This window comes from Cuculus canorus, chromosome 1 (assembly GCF_017976375.1).
Source record: "Cuculus canorus isolate bCucCan1 chromosome 1, bCucCan1.pri, whole genome shotgun sequence".
NCBI lineage: Eukaryota > Metazoa > Chordata > Aves > Cuculiformes > Cuculidae > Cuculus > Cuculus canorus.
The window spans coordinates 172,510,990-172,535,429 of record NC_071401.1 but is presented as its reverse complement, the minus strand read 5'-3'; the positions used below and the strand labels follow the sequence as shown (position 1 = coordinate 172,535,429).

Sequence of the window (24,440 nt, the reverse complement as noted above, 5' to 3'; positions counted from 1 at the left end):
CGAGCACCGCATCCTGCGGGGCTGCAACGCGGGTCCTTCAACACGGGTGGGAGGCGGCGGCCGAAGGGGGAGCGCATCCCAGGGCCCCACAGCCTCTCCCACGCGTGTCCGTGCCCAAAGTGTGGCAGCCCTGCAGCCGCCCCTACTCATGTCCCTGCAGAAGCGTGAGCAGGGGCCGCCCCGCAGCCCCCCCCACGCGTGTTCCTGCCCGAAGTGCAGCCCCTCCCACGCGTGTCCCAGCTCGAATCGTGGCGGGCCCGCATCCCACGGCCCCGCAGCCACTCCCACGCGTGTCCCCGGCAAAGCGTGGGGCGGGGGCGTCCCCGCCCGAAGCATGAGCAGCGGCAGCCCCCCACTCCCCCGGGCCCGCAGCCGCCCCCACGCGTGTCCCCTCTCGAAGCATGAGCAGGGGCTGCGCTGCATCCCACAGCCCCGCAGCCTCTCCCACGCGTGTCCCTGCGCGAAGTGGGGCATCCCCACACCCCACGGCTCCGCAGACGGTGCCACGCGTGTCTCCGCCCTAAGCGTGGCAGCCCCGCGTCCCCCGTCCCCGCAGCCGCCCCTACGCATGTCCCTGACGAAGCTTGAGCAGGGGCTGCCCCGCATCTCCCAGCCCCGCATCCCTTCCCACGCGTGTCCCCGTCAAAGCGTGGGGAGAGGGGTGTCCCCGCTCGAAACGCGAGCAGGGGAAGCCCCGCATCCCCCGGCCCCGCAGCCGCCCCCACGCGTGCCCCCGCCCGAAGCAGCCCCAGCCCCGCACCTGGCGGCCCCCGCCCCGCCTCTCCATTGTGCGGCCGTCGCTTCCCCCCTCCCCGGCGCTGGGACCGGAGCCGGGCGCCCCTTCCCCCTCCCGCCAATCCCACCTCCCGCCTCCCCACCGCCCCCCGAGCTGGCGGAGCTCCGCCGCCTCCCCTCCCCCGTCCTTCCCTCCCTCCCTCCCTCCGCCGTGCGGCCGCCGCCCTCCGCCGCTGCCCGCCGGCTCCCCCCGGAGCGCAGGTCGCCGCCTCGCCTTGCCATGAGCCGCCCGGCGCCGCCGCAGCAGCGCTGAGCGCGGGCGACGCGGAGCCATGCCGGGCTGGAAGAAGAACATCCCCATCTGCCTGCAAGCCGAGCCCGAGCGAGGTGAGCGCCGAGCACCGGCAGCCACCGCGGGGGAAGCGAGGGAAGGAGGAGGGAGGGCGGATGCCGAGCCATCCCCGGGCACGGCGGCAGCGCCTTCCGTCCTTCCATCCTTCCACCCGCGGCGGGGACCGTGCATGGGGGGGGCACCGAACCGGTCCCTGCTACCTCCGTACCGGAGGCAACTTAACTTTTCTCCGCGGCGCCGTGGTCTCCGACAGCCGGTGTGTGTGTGTGGGGGGGGGTGACCGGGGGGGTGTGAGCTCCGGGCCGGGGGGTACGTGCGCGCTCCGAAGTGACTTCGCCGAAGTGCTCCGCGGTGGGGCTCGGCTGGAGCGAACCCGCCCCGGGGGCACCGGCAGCCTTGGAGCCGCCCCGGGTCCCGCAAGCGGAGAGTTTCTGGTCGCCTTTCAAAATAAACGGCGTGTTTGTTCAAATAAAAAGGTTAACTTTGCCATTTACTCAAAGAGAGCTTCGGTGGTGCCGCTGCCGCGGCCTCTCTGCTCAGTCCTTGGGCAGCGTTCAGCGTGGGAACTTCCAGGCGCGCCCCAAGTCTTTGATTTACACCGTGGAGTCCTGAAGCGGGGCGGTTTGGTTCGGGTGCCGTCGTATTGGACGGAAAGGTGTACTGCCAGGGACAAAAATTCACCGAGCACTAAAACCGGGGAGGTTTTGTTTGCTCTGAGGAAGAGGTATTGTGAGCTGGAGGTGGGAGTCTTGTTGCAGAACTGCTGTTGGCCAAGTAAATCTTATCCCTAGTGGGAAGTTGATGGCAAACACATGACATCATAAAAATAGTTGCTGAAACGGGAGCAGGTATTTCAGCCGTGAAGAGCTTGATTTTTAGTCTTTCCTCTTCGTAAATGCCATCGCTACTAAAATCTGTGGTCGTATTTCTTTATGTCAGGAGTCTGTGTAGCTGAGGAATCGCAGGAATAGGATAGATGACAGTTGTCAAGATATATCAGATGCTTTTACAGATGAGGAAACTTTAGATGGGGTCTACTATGGCTACGTCAGAAACGGAAAAGATTTTCTAATTTCATTCTGCATAAAGGTTGTGTCATGAGCTGTAGCGTGCGGGCTTGGCTTTATTTGAGGTAAACAATAGTAATGGTTTTGCTCTGATGGTTTTAATGCCAGTTAGAATACTAATTTATTAACAGTTCTTGTTTATTCCTATTTTCTGTTTAATCTCTTTCATCTTTATTTTGAAGTTGGGTAGATTTATATGTTAATAGTCTTATCACTGATGCTTTCCTTTATTTTATTTCTACTGCGTAAATAAAAAAGATCTTCTGTGCCTATAGTAAATGATTACCTTCTAAAGTATGCTGCTTGTATATTGCTCAAGTTCAGCGAGTCATAGCAGGTTTCCAGTTACTGGAACTTTTCTGCTTTGGAGTGAAAAAGAAAAATTAAAAACATAAAATGGTAAAAATAGTTAATCAGTGCTGAATTTAATAGTCTTTGAGTATGAAGAACAGATGAACTACAGCTTTCAAACTAGCCAGAAAAGTGGTGCAGTAATGAAATGAAGGTGCATCTTCAGCTAATGTAGGAGTTCAGTGTGGCATTGAGTTAAAAGGCAATTACAGATACAGTTAAATTCTGGTTCAAAGCCAGTTGTGCTAACATCCCCCTCTGCTGTTTCCAGGAAATATTTCCATTCAGTTACTCCTTAGAACATTTTATATACCTTTTGCTATCAGAAGACTTTGGAGGATGCAAATGCTGTTACTTTAAACTAACATTGTAGCCAGTAATTTTCTATGATTTTTTATATGGAGTAATAATGGATGTGAAATACTTAGTGATATGAATTGTATTTAGGTCACATATACAAGCAGACTCCTATGTAGGATACAAAATGTCCATTTATCCATCCCAGGTGCATGCTTATATTGGATAATAATGTTTATATAGAATACAAGAATAAGAAACACTTCATGTGTATGTATTTTCTTTGATTTTATGTACCTACAATCAGATCGCTTAAACCAATGTTTCCTTCTGGTGAGGGGAGCTGATCTTTATTGAACTCCTTGAACACCCGCAGGACTGACTAGTAGTGATTTTGCTGTATAGCAGCCCAAAACTGCTCAGTTAATTTGGTGCTGAAGTTTCTTGGTGGTGGATACCCCCAAAGCAGTCTATGGAAATGAAAAAGAAAAAAACCCACAAACCCAAACAACCAAAACCAGAAAAAAATCTCCAACCACAAACCAAACAAAACCTCAGAAAACAAGTAACTAAATAATCCTGGTTTATCCATATGCCTTGTGCTAGCTTTCCCCTTCAGTATCAGCGTTACTGTATTCACAGTCCTTACACCCCTTCTCTGACATGATAAACAGTTACTGTGTGGCTTTAATTTCAAGTCTAGTTGTAGCAGCAGGTTTGAGCTAGAAAAGAAGTTGTCACTGGAGGCGCTGGGAAAACTGGGAAGGCAAGGATTTCCTTGTAGTGAGCCACAGGTGGTTTGTACAGACTGTCTTTAAAGCCCCATGTTTTTTCCCTTAAAACTTCACAGGCTTCCTTTTAGCCTCTCCTGGAGAGCTCTGCATCCTATGCAGGCATCTTTGTAGAGCAGATCAGGCACTCCTCAGCTGTGGAAAGAAGTTGTGAGTGCTAAGGTGAGAGCCTTGAGAGGTGGGTGGATTTTTAGAGGATGCGAGGGCTGCATGGGAAGCTCACTGCATCCCCGAGTTAGTGCAGCATAGTAGGTTCACTGCTTACTGATAGTTTTGTCTCAGTCCAAACCTGTGTAGCAGTGCTTTGGGGAGCACTACAACTGCTGTTCTATCTCCCCCGATCTCAGTTCGTCTAGTATGTCAGGACTGGATGATGGTGCTGCTGCAGCTGTATGATTCTGGTGTGTGAGCTCACCTCAAAAAAAAGTATCTAAGGAGGTGCTTAGTTTCGACGCGAGGAGCTGTTGGGATATTGCAGTCATCCTTGTGCAGACACACTGGATTTTCTCCAAGCAATGTTATTTTGGTGTATCAATATCCTTGTTTGCCCCTTCCTTGCTTCAAAGCCCCCCTTCTATGTTCAAAGCTTACCTCAAAAAGTCCTTAGCTCAGTCTGACTTTGTTGTTCTACAAGTCATGTGCTGAAATGGAGGTTATCCAAAAGCTCCACAAAACCAGAATTTTGCTAATGGAAATTGGCTGATCTTAGTGAAATGAAGTAGCAGAGACATAGTCAACACTGTTGGCTCACCTTGGCAATAATTGATACCCTGAGTGAAGGAGAATAACCTGGGTAAATGTTTTTAACATCAGAGAGCGCATGTGCTTGTAGGGTTTAGCATTTGTGAGCGCACTTTGTTGTGAAGAAGATTCTCTCCCAAGGGGTGGCAATCAGTGGTATTTCAACAAGTATTTTTAGATGTCTTCACTATGGAAATTATGTGGAATATTTACATCAACTGAAAAAAAATCCTATTGTGCTGGTTTTTAGAGGCTAAAACCATGTTTAAAAAATGAAGCGGATAGCTGCTTTTTTTTGTGCATACTGCAGCACACTTACTGGTGTTCTACTGCCTGCTCTGTAATCGAGCAGTGCTCTGCAGTGGCTGTGCTGCTTCTGGCTTCCACCACCACGATTATCACAAGGAGTAGTCTCCTTCAGAGGAGACAGGAATTATGCTCTGTGTTGGGTAAAAGGACTTTAACATACACCTGATACAGTAAACCCTGTCATTTCAAAAATGGCATGTGAAGACTTACCAGTGTAAGACACTGCTGTTAAAATTCAGGGCACATTTCCTCCTTTCCCAATTTTCTGTCTAAGATACAAAATCAAATCTTTTTATAAACTACCTGAAACACTTTTGGAAGTGACATCTGAGCAAATGCTTTAGAGGAAGAATGTTCCTGGAATTAATTTCATTCAATATCTCTTCCAATCAAGTTAAATGAAGGCATTTTATGGAACTCCTGTTTCAACTTTATAGCTGATCAAGTTTGACAGGAGTACAGAAGACAGTATTTGCGTATCTTGTTTGTTCACTGTGGGACTGCTCAATGTCCCTTTATATATGTCATTATTAATTTTAAGAATGCGTCTAAGTGTACCTTGGTCTTGATTTAAAAAGAGAAGAAAAGAAAAAGGTGTTAATGCCTTCCACAGTTCTTCTGCCTCCAGTCTCAACACAGTAGCCCAGTTAAGTGGAGGAAGAAGGAAAGACTGTGGGTTTTTTTCTGTTCTGTCCATCTTCACGATTCTTAACAGTCAGGGAAATTATGTGAACTTTATGAAGCATTGTCAAAATAAAAATTAGTAAGCGTTTTAAAACTTGAGATGCAAAGATTAAAAAATGTGCAGGTATTTTGTGAATCCTGCCCAAATATGAAACTAGTGTGTCCTCATGGAAGATGTTCTGACAGCGAACATCTATCCCTGAGGTTACTGCTGCGTGAGCTTGTCTGCTCAGCTCAAGCTGGAAGAGAATCAGTTTCTCAGATAAGGGAGAGATACAGGTCCGTTATTGAACTTCATCATGTTTATTGTGGCTTAGCAAATTACATCTGGTCAATCAAGGGCACTTTAACAGAGGATATGCTTCATACTCTTTCCAGCTGCATGTTAAAAAAATAGGTTGTATTTTCAACACAAAAGGCTGAGGATAACTGTTCATTGTCTTTTAGGCTCTGGCTTAATAAGGCAAGAGGAATCTCTTCATTCTTGAACTTAAGTGAGTCCTCAGAAACCAAAGAAAGTAAGACCCAAAAACCTAGTGCTGACTGATTTGTAAACTTTGCGATGTCAAGAAAGTTTGGGACTGGAAACCTTCTGCAGAGGCTTTTTATCTGTCTTTATCTGTTTTCTCACTTGTCATGTGCCTCCTGAAAAGCTGAAGCATGAACTGGATGACGGAAAAGCTTTTGTGAGGAGAGGTTGTGCTTAGAGGCATTGCCTAGACTTGGTGCAGACTCTAGACAGATATGTGGGGAGTAAACAATTGGGGCATTTGGTCAATTTTGCTGTGCAAGGCAGGCTGTAGTTGCTTATGTTTGAGGTGAAGAATTCATGAATAACAGCAGTAAGGATGAAAATGGAAGGAAACATCACTGTATCTTAGCTGCTGACATGACACGAGAAGCTGGCTAACTAGCTGCCTTACGGTCCTCCAGTGGCATCTGAAAAATGTAACTAAATCTCAAACGGGAACACACTAATTAGTATTTTGTTATTAATGCATCTTTTATTATTACAAATGATATGTATTTTGTCCTGGTCTGGACTTCTGCCTCTTTTCACCTCTCTCTGACTGAACAGTGTTTTGTACAGTTGGTTTTTAACCATTTGCTAAACTGAATGGTGGTGAAGACAGTTTGCTAGGTGGGATAAGATGGCACTCCAGAGCTGGTTTTCATCAGCATGCAGAGGACATAGACACTGTGTCAGTTTTTTCATTCTTTCTCTTAAAACCAGCTGGGACCAGGAGGGTTCTAACAGAGATGGAAAGAAAGCAACAGTTAATCCCTAGTGCCCTCCTAGCATGAAAGGAACTGAGAATAAGCAAAAAGCATCTACATCTCTTGTGATCTGCACAGCCAAGTTAATAGCATTTTATGACCTGCAGTATTAAAAGAATTTGACTGTTGAAGAATTTTCATGAAGTTACAGTCTTTCCTGATTGGTAGGAGATGATTGTCTGCTGTGTCTGGGTCATAACCAAGGTTCTTTTCCCATATAGAAGGAAAGTGGGAGGCACTGGTATCAAATAAGTAGTTACTGTTTTCTGCCCCGGCAAAGCAGTTTTTGCTAGTGTTTGTCAAAGGTGGAGAGTTAGTTTTGCCAGCAATGAGGGATGACTTATTGATATGGCATCGAACACTCTAGCTTCCCTTGAAGAAGAGCAATGTGTAAAAGTTGAAGCACTAGCACAGTTGCTGTATTGCGCTGAAACATTAGAGAGACATAACCTAAAACACAGAAGCTTCATTCTTGGATCCTTCAGCAATTTAGACATAGACAACTTTTCTTGACTCTCAACACGTACCTATATTGTAACTATGGGTTGGTTTTTGTGTGATTCAGAATTACCTGAGCTGCTCAAAGTTCACCATGAAGGGCTGTCAAGACTGTGTTGCACTTAAGGAGCTGCAATAGGCAAGGCTTGATGGTACACCTTCTCCACATTGCTCGTATCTGACCACCACTGCTACTTATGGAAAAGGATGCATTGAGTCTGCAGTTATCTGCCAGGGTCTTATGATTGTGGCGGTGAAATTCTGTATTTGAATGTTTTTCATGAGCCATTTGAATGTACACACGTTGAAATGTCAGAGTACTGTCTGTCCTGACTTGTGCGAGAGGAGACTAATGAGATGTGTCAGCGTTCTGTGTGGGCAATCACCTGCTGGGCGTTTCAGTCTGGCAAGATGAGCAGGACACCCTGTAAAATTCAGGATAATGTGGTAACATTTTTGTTGGATGCAAGTAATCATTGATTACTGTGTCACTGTACTGATTTCTCTTTGTTTCCTCTTCCCGCTGATACAGGCTGTGCTGGGTGGCTGGGCGATACAAACCCTCCTGGTGTGTCCTGTCATACCAGGGTAGCCAGGCTTTATGGTTTGAATGATGTCTATTATCTAATTTGTTTTTTTCTATAAAAGTCACTACCAGTGCTAATTCTGCTTTTCACTGATTTCACATCACAAGTTAGAAGCAGCATTCTTTTCGTACTGATATTTTAATACTTGAAAGAGAACACACAAAGCAAAAAGCAGGCAAGCAGGGACTGACAACTTTGATACTGATGTACATTTCACATAGAGTTTTGTTGGCTCCGGTCTTTGAAAATTACCACAGGAATTGAGAAAGGCAGGTGGGACTGACACAATCTCTGTCTCTTTTGTGCCTTATTTAATTTCTTGTTATCAGTGAGAATCGCCACTGAGAAGATTCTGCTACTGTGCAGGGAAAGCTGCAGAGAATATTTCAGTTGTTTTACTATCCTCTTTACCTACTGGGTTCCCACAGGTGTATAAGGAGTTCCACGGTTGTCTCACTAAAGTTTAACTCTTTTCTTTCAAAAGAGCATAATGTTTTTATTCCTTGAAATATATTGAAAGACAGAAACGTAATGATGACGCTTAAATATAACTGTGAGGGAAACCTACTCATACGCTTTTTTTACCAGTGGGACAAGACTGAATTTTTAACACTGCCTTTTTGTGGGGTGCTAATTGAATATTGTGTAACTCAATCAGAAGGTTTCTTTATTAGCAGACAGGATTTTGAACGCTGTAAAGTATTGCCAGAACAGGTCCTCGCAGTAACTGTCTTTCCCAGGATGGCAGGCACCACATGAAACACTTACTTCTGTTTAACAAGCCACGCTGTGTAGTGCCGTGCTTTCTTCCTGAAGCAGTTTCACGGGACGTGGTATACAGCGAGATGTGATTTCTCTGTCCTGCACTGTAAAGTGTGAATTAAACCAAACACATTTACATTTAACAGAAAAAAAAAAAAAAAAGAGGAACGTATCAGTAACTGGAGCATGTGCTTAAGTGAGCCAGATCTGAGATAATTCCTCCTGTTTCAAGCTTTTTGTTTCTATGGATATCAATGAGCAAGATAGAAGTGATGCCAGCTTTTCTACAGTTGCCTGCAATGAAGACCATGCGTTCGAGAGTCCAATGCTTGTTTGCCAGTTTAGCCTTTTCTACGGTGGGATGGTATTTGAGAACACTTTTTCTAAAGCAAGCAAATGAAGAAGAAAAACTGGTACTTTTTGTGGTGTGTGTGATGGGGTGGGTGTAGCAACAGCTAACATTGCACCAAATGCTTTTACAATGGTCAGAAATGTCTGTGGGATAAATGTGTTGTGCAGAGGCAGGAAGAAAGAAGGTCATTGGGGTAGTGACTGCCTGTGGTTCAGAGCACCAGTGTTTGCTGGTAGGAGGCCTTATTGAAAGTTGTTATTAAAATAGAAGTAACACAGCTGTGGACTATTTGAATTATATTATTCTTTTCTATTTGGATTGTCATCTCTGTGGACCAGATACTGTGTCCTTTGTACTGAGATCAGGAACAATCTGGTGCTCCTAGGTGCTGTCTCTCACCTGAGGAGCTTTTTTGCCATCTGAGTGAAATCAGGGTAGTTCCAGCAAGTAAGTTGCCTCAAGCTCCCTGCTATATTCTGCATTCTCCAAATATTTTTAAAGCATTGGTAACTGGCAGGGTTTTGTCCTCGCTTGTTTTCATGCCCCTCATGAGAATGTTAGGATCTGACTCTGCAATGAGGCTGTCATGGAATAAACACACAGTTTTACTACTCGGAAGCAAATTGAATTTCAGTGGCATTTTCAGTGAAGCATTTGACTTGTTTTTGCGTTAGGAATGGGTTATTTACACAATAGCTGGGCAGAAAGTAGAGCGGTAGTCATACAGAAAATACTCAAGGGAGTGGAAGTCGGTGCTCAGTAAATGGATGAACTTTGCTGGATTCTAGAGGTTAATTCACTTGTGCCAGCAAATTTACTGAGCCTTTGTAGCTGTTAGTGGAGGCCATTTCTTAGTCCACAGTCTCTTCTGAAAAGTCAGAGAAAACTATTGCCCCAGAATTTGTTGCTTCCTTTGCATGTATATGTCAGTTTTCTTATTTCTTATTTTTATGTTTTCTGATGGTTTTGTTAATCATGGAATAGCATCGTAGTATCATTTACGTTGGGAAATACCTTTATATTGTAATGGTTTTGAATGTGTTAAGAAGATTTGAGCTTAGGCCTTTTAAAAACACCAGATGTATTTGATAAAACCTCTGATTTTGTGAAGAATATACCTGTAAACCACTTGATTTTTATTTTTTTTTTTTTAATACTAACCTTTCCCAAACCAAACAAACAGTATCTAAGATTTAGGCTTTAAGCAGACTCTGTTGTAGAAGGTTCTATATAAATCATCATTTGACAGGGCCAAGGAAATCCATCTCCTCTCTTACAGATAAGTATTTTGAAATTATAATTTGTAGTGCTTTTAACTTCACCTCTTGCTAGGACTGGTTGCAAAATGTGCAGCAGCCAGATAAACTTGCAGGATTTGCATGTCAAAAGTGAAGTTGATTAAATGCTTTCAGCTGGGGTGTGGGTGGCTGTACGGAGAGGGGAAAGAAAGAATGAAATGGATGATGTACAGGGATAATTCAGTAGCTTTATACTTGTAGCTCTTGTGAGTCGGTAACTTACTTCAGGAATGTCAGTAGCAAAAAACCCCAACCTTAAAACAGCCCCCTTCCCTCCTCCCCCGCCAAGCACGAAGTTTTAAAACATGGCTTTTTCGTATGTTCGTATTTGCTTATTGAACAAATGGATCTGGTAACTTAAGTTTCATATTATCTTGGTTTCAACATTGTAAGACTTTAGTATTCCCAAGCTTTCTTGTCTTTCCTAATGCTGTCAAAAATAATGTACCAACTCGGACTTTTCTTATGGTCTGTCTTATTTCCTCTGTTTTGCTTGAATGTACTAATCCTAAAGTTTTTGAATTTTCCTATCTCCCTAAGTTGTTGCTTTCACATGTCCAGAGATCCAGGCATACATGGGTACCTATGTTTGTTTAAAAAACAAAAATCAAGAATACTATATATTGTTTCAGTTCATCATTCTGCTTAGACATATTTTAGATGTTTTAACTGCTATTTGGTTAAATATTTAGTGTGAATGCAGTCTTGCTTTTCAAAACACTTTAATATGAAGAGGGCCTTAAATTTCAGGTGAGTTGCCCTATGTCATTAAATATAAATTTTTCAAATCAAAGAAAAAAGAGGAGAGGTTAAGCTGCTGGCTCTGTATTCTATTTTCCACTTTCATCAAAGATCAGGGTGGTGGGTAACTAGTGCCTGAAGCCATATTCCTATACATATGTTTCTTTTTTGTAAAGTAATTGAAGTAATTTTAATAATCACAGCCTCTGGGAGTTCTGTGATGACCTCCTTAAGCAGTTGACTTAAATATCCTTGTGGATGAGGTATGGAGTCCCAGGTAATCTGAAGAACTTGTCTTAATACTTTTTTTTCCCAGCTTATAATATATATCAGGCTAGTTTTGACATTTCTTTCCTCTTCCATTGTTCCTTTCTTCTTTATTTGCTTACCGTCGTTGGCAGTAATTTTTTTCTGACTCTTTTTGAAACTAGGCGTATTTAATTTCTACTTTTTAACTGCAAAGAAAGAAGTTAGCATAAAAAGAAAAAATAGCATGACGAGACTGCTTATTGAAAATGAACAACTCTTTGGTTTTTAGGCTGCTAATATGAAGCATTATTTCCTTAGTGCTGACTGCCTGTAATAATTACATAAAGTGTCTTTTGTACTTTGTATGGGTTTGCTTTCAATTATTAAATTGAAAATTTGATATGTTTGTGTGGAATTTCTACATGTCCTAACCGGCAAATTCTAGACTTTGTGCATTTATATGAACACATTATAATTTTTGGGGGAGCTTATACTGAATTGTAGATTATTCCTACACAGTTCAGATACTTGAGGTTGTAGTTACACACATATAAGACTTTAGAGGTTAAGGTAAGCATTTTCATGATGTTTAAAAATGTACCTTCTGTGGCTTTCTGTAGTAGCAAAGTAAAATACATAGTGAGCATTACTGAAGGTCTATTCCTTCAGCTGTTCTTAAGTTGTGGGTTTTGACAGTATATAAACAGAAATTTTTTACCCTGTTGTAATGAATCTAGTGTTGAAGTTCAAACATATAAATTTTCATTTGCTTGCAGATTCTAGTTGATAATCAAATATTAGTCATTTTATCTCAATCAACAGTACAGTAAGGGTTAAAAAGAAACAAAAAATTATCATGAATTGATACTATGTCAAAGAGATCTCTCCATCATCAGAATATGCACATGAAAGACTTGAACCAGCAAACTCTCGTGTATGGAATCTCCGTCTGTATAGAGTCTCTGACTGTATGAATGGATAGTGCACATGGTTCCAGTTAATTTGATGCTGATCTTAAAAGATCTGTAGGTCAAGGCCACTGAAGCACTTAAATGTACAGATACTTGAGAATGAGTAATCCCTTTAAAGTCAATGTGCTTAAATTTAGGCTTATAACTTAGATACTTAAGTGGATGAAAGGGTAATTCTAAAAAGAAACTGTATATTTTAATTAAAAATCACTCTTGTGGTATGTGCTAATATCTGTTTTGTGGGGGAAAGAGAAAGCCAGTAAAAGGGATTTAAAATATCCTAAATTTTCTCCCTCTCTCCTTATTAAAAGCCTTTTTCCCTGGAGAACATGTAAAATGTATTTTACTTTGGTGGTATTCCTTTTCTTATTCTTCATATTCTTTGTGGAAGAAAAATTAAATGTGTTTAGCTGGAAGATGCTTTATATTCTCTCTTTTTTTTTTTTTTTTCCACGGTGGAAAAACATCTTTTTATTTCCACTTATTGAAAAATGTCACATCGTGAATAAAAGTAATGTGCAAAAAATGTACACTCAAAGCCGGCAGTTTTATCACCGAAAGTGACACGTATCATTTACCCGAACAGGCCTGAGATCCCAGTGCATTTTCAGAGTTGTTTGATTCATTATCGCAAAAATGCTGTTATGTATCATAGCAGGAGGAAAAAACACTTTGTTAGAGTGAAGACACTGAGAGTTATTTTTTCCGAATAGATCATAAAAACCCACAAACTTTTTCCCTCTGCATATTTAAATATAATAGCCCTAGAAGAAGAAGTTAGCACTGTAAAAAATGGGGTAAGATTCAATGAGAATTTTCTGTTGAATTTGTTGAAAGTAGGATTTCAGTTGATTATCTGTGCTGTTGTTATTTGGGACAGCTGCAATTCTGGCTTCGTTTTTTTGGAACCTGGAGTATTATGTTGGATGCAATGAGAGGATCATCTCTTGAGGAAGAGGGACCCGAATGCTGTGGGGCTGTTCCTGTGAACTGGCATTGAAAGGTGTTTGGAGGAAAAATGGCAACAATGCTATTTTTCTCTTTGTACTTTAATTCTCTTGCAATTTAAAATACATACATTTCTGGATAATCCTTACTACTTTGATTTTGAATTCCAGTCTCTCTCTTTGTGAACTTCTGAGGTATTGTCTGTGCTTTGAAAATGCTTTGCCACCTGGCAGGTGTTACTGACATCTAAGTAATAATAGAAATATTAAAATTTCCAAAGAAAGGCATGAAAAGCTCCCAGACAAATCTGAATGTTTTCTGCTTTGTCCAGCAGAAGGGAGAACTTTGAGTTAATTAGCACCTTTCATCTTCAGCACCAGTTTATAAACCTAAGCCTCCTTTCTTTACAGTGAAATAGGTATTATTCTGTGAAAAAAAACCCAAAAACCTGGGACGGAGGTGTGGTTGGTGCAAGATCACAGTAGGTGTCTGCTTTGCAATTTGAACTTTCTCATGTCTGATTTTTCAGTCAGTGGAACAGCATGGTCTGTAGTCTTTCCTGTGTGCAGGAATTGTACAAGATTTCTCTTTAATAGTTAGTCAGAAAATATAACTAGAAGAAAGAGTTAGATTTTTCTAGGGGAAAAAGCTGCACTTGTGTGAATAAAATACGTCAGAAGGATTGCAGGTCCACTTGCTCATCCTTAGAAGCAAGAAGCCAATATCAAATGGAAACTCCATTTCTCTGTTGCCATACATGGAGTAAGCTGAATAATTACAAAAAGTGGAGTAAAACCAATATTACTGTGCAGTATGACATTGCTATAAATATCTTCTATGCTGTAGCTTTGCAGTCAGTTAAAAAAGAAAAAATAAAATCTGTTAGCAGAAAATGCTCGTGTGTTTGTCTCTAAAAAGACTGTAGTATTACAATGGTAAGGAACATTGATGTATAAGTCATTAAACAATGTGAATATTTATTTGTGTGTGCTGGTTTCCTACTCTAGTGGTGCATCTTAGTGTGTTTATTAAAGATTTTACTGAAAAAAAGTCCTCAAGGAATGTCTTTTGAACATAAATGTCCAATCAAGGAAGAGAGGCATTATTTTCATAATGAAAATGTCATCTTTCTCCTTGAACTGAGGTGCTACATAAAAGGTAAGCAAGAATAAAAGCGCTTTTGCTTATTTGATCTTCCAGGAGCAAGTTTATGATCTGCCATTGCAGAGTGTGGGGGCTGATAGTCTGTGAGAAAGGAGACAATTTTTTCCTTCGCATGTAAACCCAACAATTTACATTAAATTTTGTAAAAAATCTATTTGGCTCATACTGACATGTGAATGCCAATGTATGTAAGCACGTACAGAGAATAGTACCAAGTTGGACTTGCCAATGTTAGGTTTATTGTTGGCTTCAATGATCTTAAGGGTCTTTTCCAACCTAAATGATTCTTTGATTCTAAGTTCATCTGTAAGAGGCAGATTTAGCTGGTAATCTTTCACCCCTCCTCCTGATGTCCCAGTAATTTTGACTCTAGTGGAGATTGATCTTGGGCACCTTTACGTTTTACTGCTGAATTTTTTGGGAGACTCGTGCTTTACTGAGCTTCTAGGGTTATCTTTTTGATGGAAATGGACTTAAATACAGTGTCTGCTTCTCAAACTGTGTAAAACAGAGCATTTGCCATTGGTTTTCTGTCTGACCTGAGCAGGTACTGCTCACTTTCCGAATGACTACCCTTCAGCTTTCCTTGGGCTATGGGCATCATCTGGTACTGTAGAAGAGGTAAATAGTTTTGCTTTAGGTTCTGTGTTCAGCTGTCGGCATTGTGTACCACTTCTTTCTAAAACTGTTTGGAATGCTGTTTTATATAATTAATCATTTTTGTGGTATTTCAAGATTGCAATGAGTTAGGGAAGTTATGGGAAGAATTTGGATCTTCAAGGCAAAGAACAGGGTCAGTGAAAAACACAGGCAGGCAGACAGGTAGGATACATTGGCACGGAAGCCTTATTAAATTGGCAATCATGAAAACTTCAGATTGATTAATATTTCTTTGTAAGATGTTTTATTAAACAAAAAATGAAAAAAGGCAAAAATTGCGAAATGTTATACAGTAAATGGGTCGTGCTATGGTGTTCAGAGATGTGAGCTGCTATTTGCCCATTCAAGGAAACACTAACAAAACTTCACTTTGATTAGAGAAAAGAACAACTGAAAGGTATAGTGGTTCCTTCACTCACTCTTTACATGTGGTATAGACTTCATAAGCATAATTTGAGATTCAGAACATGATTTGATTTGAAAAAGTGTTTCTAATTTTTATTCATTAGAAGTCAATTTAGGATGTTTGAATTTAGGAGTAAGGAAAAATTCAGGGAGTGAAACTGTTTGAAACTGCTTTGATTATGCCTTGTGTCATCCTGCAAATGTTGTAATTTCTTTTGTGGTGAAGTATTTAATAAACGTAATCAAAATGGGGTTTTAGAATTTATTTCCTAGTTATATTAAAATGAGATATTTCTTAAAAGAAAACAAACAAAAATTGTCTTCCCAACAACCTAAATAACCCCGATTAAGCCTCTAGTTTATCTAATATTTTGCATTTCCTTTTATTATATTGACCTTGATATCTTCACGTTGCTAGTCTTTTCTGGATGACTTCATTACAATTAATTGCTTGTTTTCTTTAACAACCTTCAGCTATTAAAAAGCATTTTTTTACTTTGATTGACTTTTGTTTTAACAGAAGGAAAAGGAGTGAGAAAATAATGTTCAAACTGCAACACTCTTGTTTTCCATGTTCGTTGGGGCTTCTGCTTCATCTGTCCCTATGTCTGATGTCTCCTGCTTCAAGGCAATAAACTTTGTAGCAGTGAAATGCAGGGTAACCTTCCTCTTGGGAATCTTGGTTAGAAATTAATTATTGCTCTAAATTTTGGAAATTTATATTACATTTGAAGCTTCTGTGTATATTTTATTGCTTACTGTTATAAAGTGAGTATGATTGTCATCTCTACAAATGCCTGATTTAATCCTGTAATCTGTTGTCAAAGCAGTATTGTAAGGAAGTGAAATTCAGTGTAATTTTACACTGTGTGAAGAAAGCCTTTGTGTTATTGTGTCATAATTCTGATGAACGTTCTGATTTTCTTGAACAGGTAAACAGAATTTACCACTGGGGTATGTCCTCACTTTTGTTTGTCACTGTCACTGCTGTCCGTGCTCTTTGGAGAGGCTGCCTATACTCACTCTGCACATTGCTTATCTCTCCTTCATGCCTGTATAGTAGTTGGTCAGTGTCTCCTCTGAGGCTGGAAGACCAGAGGCCAAGACTGAGGTCCAGATGCGGATGTACTTTTGCTGTGTTCTTGCAGTTTTCCCTTCCCCTGTTTGCAAATCCATCCTTCTCCTTTCTTTTGGAGCCTTTGTTTTTCCTTCAAGAGAGCTTCTCACAGGATTGTTCATGGTCCTCTACCATTATACTACCCTTCTGTTCATTTTTCCCAGATACCCTGATATTTCTCGTAGTCTGCTTTTCTTTCCATTATTCTTTAACTCTTGCATGATCAGTAAGCATTTTAATCTCATAAATCATACCTCTTTATCATCCCTCTTTCATGTTGGTCTTCAGTGTTTTTCTGTATTTTTCTTTTTTTTTCCCTGGTTCATATGGACCGATGAAAGCTGGTCATGGATTTAAGGAAAGTCACATCTTGTCCATGAACATTTCTTTGTATCCAGTTAAACCACTGCTAAGGCTGGGCTGACCATCTGTTTTTTTCTTTTTTTCCTCCCTACTCAGCTGCAAATAGGTGAACCTTGTAACTTCTTATTTTCAAGCCGGAGAGTCGATTTTGGTCACTTAAGATTTTTCTTATTGTTTGGACTAAATGTTTGATTTTGCTTTCTGTGAAAAAAAGTGTATATTAAAAAGTATATATAAATGTATATAAAAATTGATTAATCAAAGTCACTTGACTCTTGAAAAGGTGGCATTAGAGAAGGAGGTAGGAAAAAGGGAAGTATTTCTGCCTGTATGTTGGAGAGCTTGGAAAATCTAGTGACCTTGAATTGAGGGCTCTCTGCTTCTAGATTTCTTGCTGTTGAGTTCCAGCTAGAGCTACAACTCTAGCTGTGGATTTCTAAGCTAATTAGCTGGGAACAGAAGCCTTGAAAGCTCAAATCATTTCAAAATATAAAGCAGGAGCTCTAGAGTGCCTTGTCCCTTGCCATTCTGCCTGATGGAGTATCCTGAAGCCACAGATCCAGCAGCTTAACATGGGTATAACCGGATCCGTATACAGGTTTTTTTAATAATACTTTCTGGATGTTGAAGTTTTGTAGTTTTTTAATTGAAACGTTTAATTTTTGATGCATCAGTTACTTATTGGAAAACTTTTAACTCTTAATTTTAAGGATCAATAATAAATAAAATTTATATCACTGGCAAGGTGTGGACTTACTGTTTGAACCAAAAAATGTAAGTTCAGTGGCACTGTAGAGAGAATGTAATGAAGAAAAATACCTTGTGATCGTATCAGAAATGCATACATCGTTAGTGATGAGAGAGAGAACCTCTAGGAAGAAGATCAAGTATAAAAGACCATTGCTTCTGCAGAAGTTGGTATAGTTGGAATTGTTCTTTTGATATTGTCTGGGATCATCTCGCTAGAAGTGGGATAGATGATTTGATGTGCTCTAGAGTGACTTCTAGAGGAAGGCTGTAAACTGGTCTGTTCATCACACTGTAAGCTGATCTCCATGTGTTGTGATTGGTGGCAGCAAAAGTGCGTACAGCTTTTGTAAAGCTACTTTTTGTCTTTGATTGAAGATTGACTGCTATCAAGAACACACATTCAGTAGTGGGCAGAACTGAGCTCCCGTGGCAGCGTTCCTGGGCCATGCGATGCTTTGGAGCAGCAGAGTAAGAGTACTGTGGCAGCCACGGTATTAAAAGTTTAAAAATTTTTGGAGTAATTATTTATGAAAATGAATAATATATAAATATAGTAGCTTATATATATTTTGATTTTACTCTGCAGCTGGCTTTTTCTCTGGCCTGCTTAGCAGCACGAAGGAGTATGTGCAGCAGCACTGGGCAAGCACCTCTCTGTTTCAGCAACTTAATGGACACCAGTTATTGCAGTTAGCACCCAGCAGCAGGAGGATTTTCCAGCAATAGCTACAAAGCTTCCTGAACAGTTTCAACTGTTGATTTATTTGAGGTGTCAGAAAGCTTTTTCCACTTGAGATTCTCTGCATGTGATTTGCCATCCCAGGGCTTCTCCTGCTTTCTCCTTTCTTGCTTCCTATTAGCAAAGGTTCTATGAACCACTCCCCTTCTTCCATCCCACTTATTCTCCTTTTTTCTTCCTCTGTCCCTGTTAATTCTCTTTCCCCGCCCCCCCTCCATTTTCTGCCATCTTTTATCCTTGTTACTACTTCTTTATTATTTAGTTACCTCTTTAGCTATGCGTTATAAATAAGTTGTACTGTAATGATGGTGAGGACAAACTAAATAAGATGTGTTGTTACCTGGGCATAATTTACCACATTTTCCCCCCCCAGTACAACAATAACTGAGCGTATGAAGCTGCTGCTGTATCTACATAGAATCAAGAAGAAGAATGCAAAAAAGGGACTGAAAACGTCGTATTGTTTAGTGTTATTCAGCTGGTAGTTCATGAATCATGGCTGGTCCATAAATTGCTGTAGAATGGTCCTCGAAACTGTTATAAAGTGCCCCAGGCGCACACACACGGTCCCACACACTCAGCAAGATTGTGCCCGAGTAGCTGGGCAGGCATAATCAGCAGTTGTCTCCCAGCTGCTATCGAAGCCTCATTAAAATGTTTATTGCTGTCCAGTTCGGAATTAGTCAAGGTTCTGTTGTTTTACCCAAATATTAGGTGTCGCTGTTTTCAACTACCTATGATACCAATACAAAAGCTTGAGCTTTCTTATTCAAGCTTTCTTATTCCTTCTTTACCTCAGTCTTTAATAGTAAGGTGAGATGTTCTCTGGGTACTCAGCTTCATGAGCCAGAAGGCAGGGAGGAAGAGCACAACAAAGCTCCCATGATCCATGAGGGAATGGTTAAAGAACTGCTCGGCCATTGACAAGCTTATTAGGCCAGATGGGATCCACCCGAGGGTATTAAGAGAGCTGGTGGAGGTGCTTGCCAAACCCCTTTCCATCATCTACCAGCAGTCCTGGCTGACTGGGGAGGTTCTACTTGACTGGAAGCTGGCGAATGTTACACTCATTTACAAGAAGGGCTGACGGGAGGATCTGGGAAACTGCAGGCCTGTCAGCTGACCTTGGTGCCAGGGAAGATCATGAAGCAGGTCATCTGGAGTTCTATTGCACAGCAAACACAGGACAACGGAGTGATCAGGCCCAGTCAACACGGGTTCATAAAAGGCAGGTCCTGCCAAACTAACCTGATTGTCTTCTATGACAAAGTGACCTGCCTGCTGGGTGAGGGAAAGGCAGTGCATGTAGTGGTCTTGGACTTCAGTAAAGCCTTTGACACCGCTTCTCACAGTATTCTGCTTGAGAAACTGACTGCCTCTGGCCTGGACGGGCGCACACTCTGCTGGGTAAAAAACTGTCTGGATGGACGGGCTGAAAGAATAGTGGTCAATGGAGTTAACTCCAGCTGGAGGCCAGTCACAAGTGGTGTCCCCAGGGCCCAGTGTTGGGTCCAATCCTGTTCAATGTCTTTATCAACAACCTGGATGAGGGGATCAAATGCACCCTCAGCAAGTTTGCGGATGACACTAAGCTGTGAGGAAGCGTGGATCTGCTGGAGGGTAGGGAGGCTCTGCAAAGGGGTCTGAAGAGGCTGGACCACTGGGCCGAGACCAATGGGATGAGGTTTAACAAGGCCAAATGCCGGGTCCTGCACTTGGGGCACAACAACCCTGTGCAGCGCTACAGACTGGGGGAAGCGTGGCTAGAAAGCTGCCCGGAGGAGAAGGACCTGGGGGTGTTGGTTGACAGCTGACTGGACATGAGCCAGCAGTGTGCCCAGGTGGCCAAGAAGGCCAGTGGCATCTTGGCTTGTACCGGGAACAGTGGGGCCAGCAGCACCAGGGAAGTGATTTTGCCCCTGTGGTGAGGCTTGAATCCTGTGTTCAGTTTTGGGCCCCTCACAACAAGAAAGACATTGAGGTCGTGGAGTGTGCAGAGAAGAGCAACAAAACTGGTGAATGGGCTGGAGAACAAGTCCTTCCAGGAGCAGCTGAGGGAACTGAGGTTGTTTAGGCTGGAGAAGAGGAAGCTGAGGGGAGACCTTATCACAAAGGAGGTTGTAGAGAGGTGGGTGTTGGTCTCTCCTCCAAAGTGATAGGTGATAGGATGAGGGGGAATGGCCTGAAGCTGCACCAGGGGAGGTTCAGATTGGACCTTAGGAAAAATTTCTTCACTGAAGGCGTTATCAAATACTGGCAGAGGCTGCCCAGGGAGGTGGTTGAGTCACCACCCCTGGAGGTGTTTAAAAGATGGGTAGCTGAAGTGTTTAGGGATATGATTTAGTAGTAGACAGGTGCAATTGGACTTGATGATCTCAAAGGTCTTCCAACGTAGTGATTCTATGATTCTATGTCACTGTCTCTGGCTTGCAGTGCAGATCTCCTGCGGTGATGATAGGCCACTTGCAATACCTAACTTGTCTGCTTGTTAAAATAGTTTTAGACCCCCTAGTCCGATAATCCCAAGTCTTAAATGTTTGTTTTGTAGCCTTGTGTTTCATTTCAACCCATTCCTGGCTAATAATTCTTTATTACCTTGTTCTGAAGGTTGTTCTATATTCTTCATGTTTCCTGTCAAGCTGCTTTTGGTGGTCATAATAAGAAAAGTATTGTGTGTGTTCTAAGATGTACCATCTGTACCTGAGTGTAAAGCTCCTGGCAGTAATCTTTATAGGAAAAGTCCAATTTTGTCCTCATAGCCTTTGAATATGGCATGCTTAATGAGATCAGGGCTAATTCTTTTTTAGGGGCATGCGTTAGAAATCTGAGAAATTAATGTGCTAAAATTTTTCTAACGAGTATGTCCAAATACCTTGGTTTGTGATTGATTTTGAACTGTAGTTAAATCCGGGTAATTTCCCATGACGCATTTGTGATGCACCTTTGAAGTCCTTACCTTACATCATGTAAATGGGAGGACTCTTTAAAGAAAAGGCGTTGGATGTTTTGGAAAATATAACTTCAGGTATATTCACTTGTATTTCAAGTGTGATAAAATCCTTCCTCCTATCCAACCCATTTGGTTGAAACAAGAACAGCAGGAGCAGTATATCACCCAGAGGCAAATAATTAGCACAGTTTTCGGCCCAGTTAAGATCTGGCAAAGAAACAGATACCTGCAGAAGTTCTATGTTGTGAGAAGTAGCAACTATAATAATAGTACTAATAATGAAAGAGTTGCAGGAGAAAGTAGTTCCTGCAGAGTAGCTAGAAGCTGATTTTCATTGTATTGAAGGGCAAGAATCATATCATAGAGGATGAAGTCAGCTGGTACAAATTCCACTGTCTATGCTTTTTTTTCCCCTTATGTGTTAAGGAATAGAAGTCACTCCCCATCTTCCAAGAGGAGGAGGGATTCAACAATATTAAGAAACAAAACTGCCATGAACAAATCCAGGTGTTTTTGCTTTTATCCTTTCAAGGAGAAAAAGTTATCTAATGCAAAAAAGTGCTTTCTGATAAAGGCCAAAACCGTAATTAAAATTGTTGATATCCAAAATGAACAGGATCTGATAAAAAGCCCTTTTAGTAACTATTTCCCCTTAGGACTCACAAAGGAACCTGGCATTGCTCTCCACTCTGCTTTGAGAAGACGTAATTAAACTAGAATGTGAGCTTCTGACTAAAACCAGGCAATGCATGAAACATTACGGGTTTGAGGAAGAAAGATTAATTTCATATTCATTTCCTCAAAGTACCTGGAGCAAAGGCTTTGCTCACAAAAAAAAAGCTGTTATGCCAACTGCATGAACAGGGAAATTTGTTCTAGGAAATAGAGATAAATATTGAGAATTTCTCAGGCAAAATTATGTGGTGTCAGCTATGTTCTAGGCATTATTAGATTCTGTGTGTTTGTTTCAGGGCTCTGAACATGAAGACCACAACCGCAACATACAGAATGAATGTGTCATTCAAGTGGGTTTCACAAATCAGTGCTTGATAAATGTATGTGCTCTTGGATGTGTCCAGCTGGTGCGTCACAGGTGGACTGTATTTTGTGGCTTGGTCCCAACAAGTAGCAGTGTCCACTGGCAGTCCACTGCATCATCATTGATGGTTGCATCTTGGCATTGACTTAACTAGGAGTAAAATTTTTAACCCCTTCAGCCTGTATTCAACAATGACCTGAGAGAGAGGAGGAAGTCTGGAGATGTTCCAACAGATTTCATACATGTGGAAGGCTGAGTAGAGCGGAGAGGCACAAATTAATGACTACCTTAAAGATATATTAAAATAACATGTTTTATTTGTGGCCAGCAAGACAAGGGAGGTCAATCTGCCCCTCTGCTCGGCTTTGGTGAGATCCCACCTGGTGAGATCCCAACTGCATCCAGTTCTGGAGTCCTCAGCATAGGAAACACATAGACCTGTTTGAGCAAGTCCAGAGGAAGGCCGCAAAAATCATCAGAGGGATGGAACACCTTTCCTATGAAGACAGGCTGAGAGAGTTGGGATTATTCAGCCTGGAGAAGAGGGGCTCTGGGGAGACCTTATTGTGTCCTTTCAGTACTTAAAGAAGGACTGTAAGAATGATGGGGACAAACTTTTATACAGGGCCTATATCGATAGGACAAGCGGTAATGGTTTTAAACTAAAGAGAGTAGATTTATACTAGATATAAAGCAGACTTCTTTTATAGTGAGGGTGGAGAGACACTGAAACAGGTTGCCTAGGGAGGTGGTAGATGCCTCATGCCTGGAAATGTTCAAGGTCAGGTTGGATGGAGCAGCCTGATCTGGTTGAAGATGTCCCTGCTCTGTGCAAAGGGGGTGGACTGTAGGACCTTTGAAGGTCCCTTCCAACCCTTTTTAATTTTAGATGATATTTTGGAACAAGGGATGAATTCAGACTGTTATGTTGTATTTATTATGCATGGAAAATTTTAAGAAAGGAGTAAAGTCAAACTCGCCTTAGAAGAAAGCAGTAGTCAGACTGCACTGAGTGCATGCATTACAAACATTCCTTAAGTACTGTGTATTTGTGGGGTATATATTACTGTACGTAGCCCCCTCTGACCCTGGTATTCGGAGCAAAGATGGATAGTGATTACTTCTTGAGCAGTTAGTTAATGTTTTTTTTCCTTCTCATTGTTCAGAATGTGGCCAATGCCTTGTTATTAAAATAGTCCCCTTCAAATTCAGAATTACTCATATCTAATGAACTTTGTGGCCCTCATTGCTGTGTTATCTGACTATTTAACAATGTTCTATTTATTTTAGTTTAGATAAAACTGATCATCCTGATTGTATTGTTGGTAAACTAAGGAACCAAGAGCTTAAAACTGAAATTGTCTGCTATTTTTTTGTGTCTGTTGCCGATATGCTCTTCCATGCTGCTTATAATAACACAGTAGGATTAGGTGAAAGTTTCATTCACTGCTCTGCTTGTCCTCAGCTGCATTCAGGCTTTAGCAGAGTGCAGGGAGTCCCTGCACATAGCTGGTTTCTGGCTTGGGAAAAAGAGATGGACGTTGGATAGGATAGGGTCGGTCTTGCTTGAAACTGGGGTTTATTTCTTGGGGGAGAAATGAAGGATTACCCTATAGGTTGTGATGCAGGATGGCAGGAGAGACCAGCAGTGTGGCTACTGACTCCAAGGTCCTGCCTCGTGTAGCCTTGAGTACTCTTCTTGCAGATGTTTGCTCCCTTTCCAGTAGTTCCCACTTTGTGTGACAAGCTCATGCTCTTCATTTTCTGCTTTCTCACTGTAGCTCCTAACTAGCTCTCTAGTTTTTTTCTTTTCTCTTTCTCACCTAATTTGTTTGCTCGTTGGTTCCCAGCTTTCTGAGCTTGTGCTCCTGCAACGCTTATGGGTGCCTTGCTCCAAACTGCGTGTTAGGGTTTTGTTACAGTGCTGTTTGTCTCATGGGCAGAACAGGATCCTTTATGTCTTTTTTAGCTCCTGAACTGTTATCCATCTTTTCTCCTATAGTCACAGGCATGACTCCATTCCCTGGAGGTGTTTAAGGAACGGATTGATGAAGTGCTTAGGGATATGGTTTAAGGGAGTGTTAGGAATCCTTTGACTCGATGATCCAGTGGGTCCTTTCCAACCTGGTGATTCTATGATTTTATGACGGGAATGGATGGCCCATTCCAGGCCTGGGTTCCCTCGCTGTATTTGGCTGTGAGTGATAGGTCTGTGGACAAGCTTCTCAAAAGCATTGACAGA

General features: G+C 41.8%; 1 protein-coding gene across 2 annotated transcripts in view; it reads left to right on the top strand.

The window, feature by feature from the left end:
• The first annotated feature begins 945 nt into the window (after positions 1–945).
• The window catches only part of GRIP1 (glutamate receptor interacting protein 1), a 334,162-nt gene continuing 310,667 nt past the window's right edge, over positions 946–24,440 (top strand). For both annotated transcript variants that reach the window (XM_054070632.1, XM_054070596.1), the window contains exon 1: positions 946–1,122. In XM_054070632.1, coding sequence (XP_053926607.1) covers positions 1,068–1,122 — 55 coding nt within the window. In that variant the 5' untranslated portion in view covers positions 946–1,067. The remainder of the gene's footprint in view (positions 1,123–24,440) is intronic.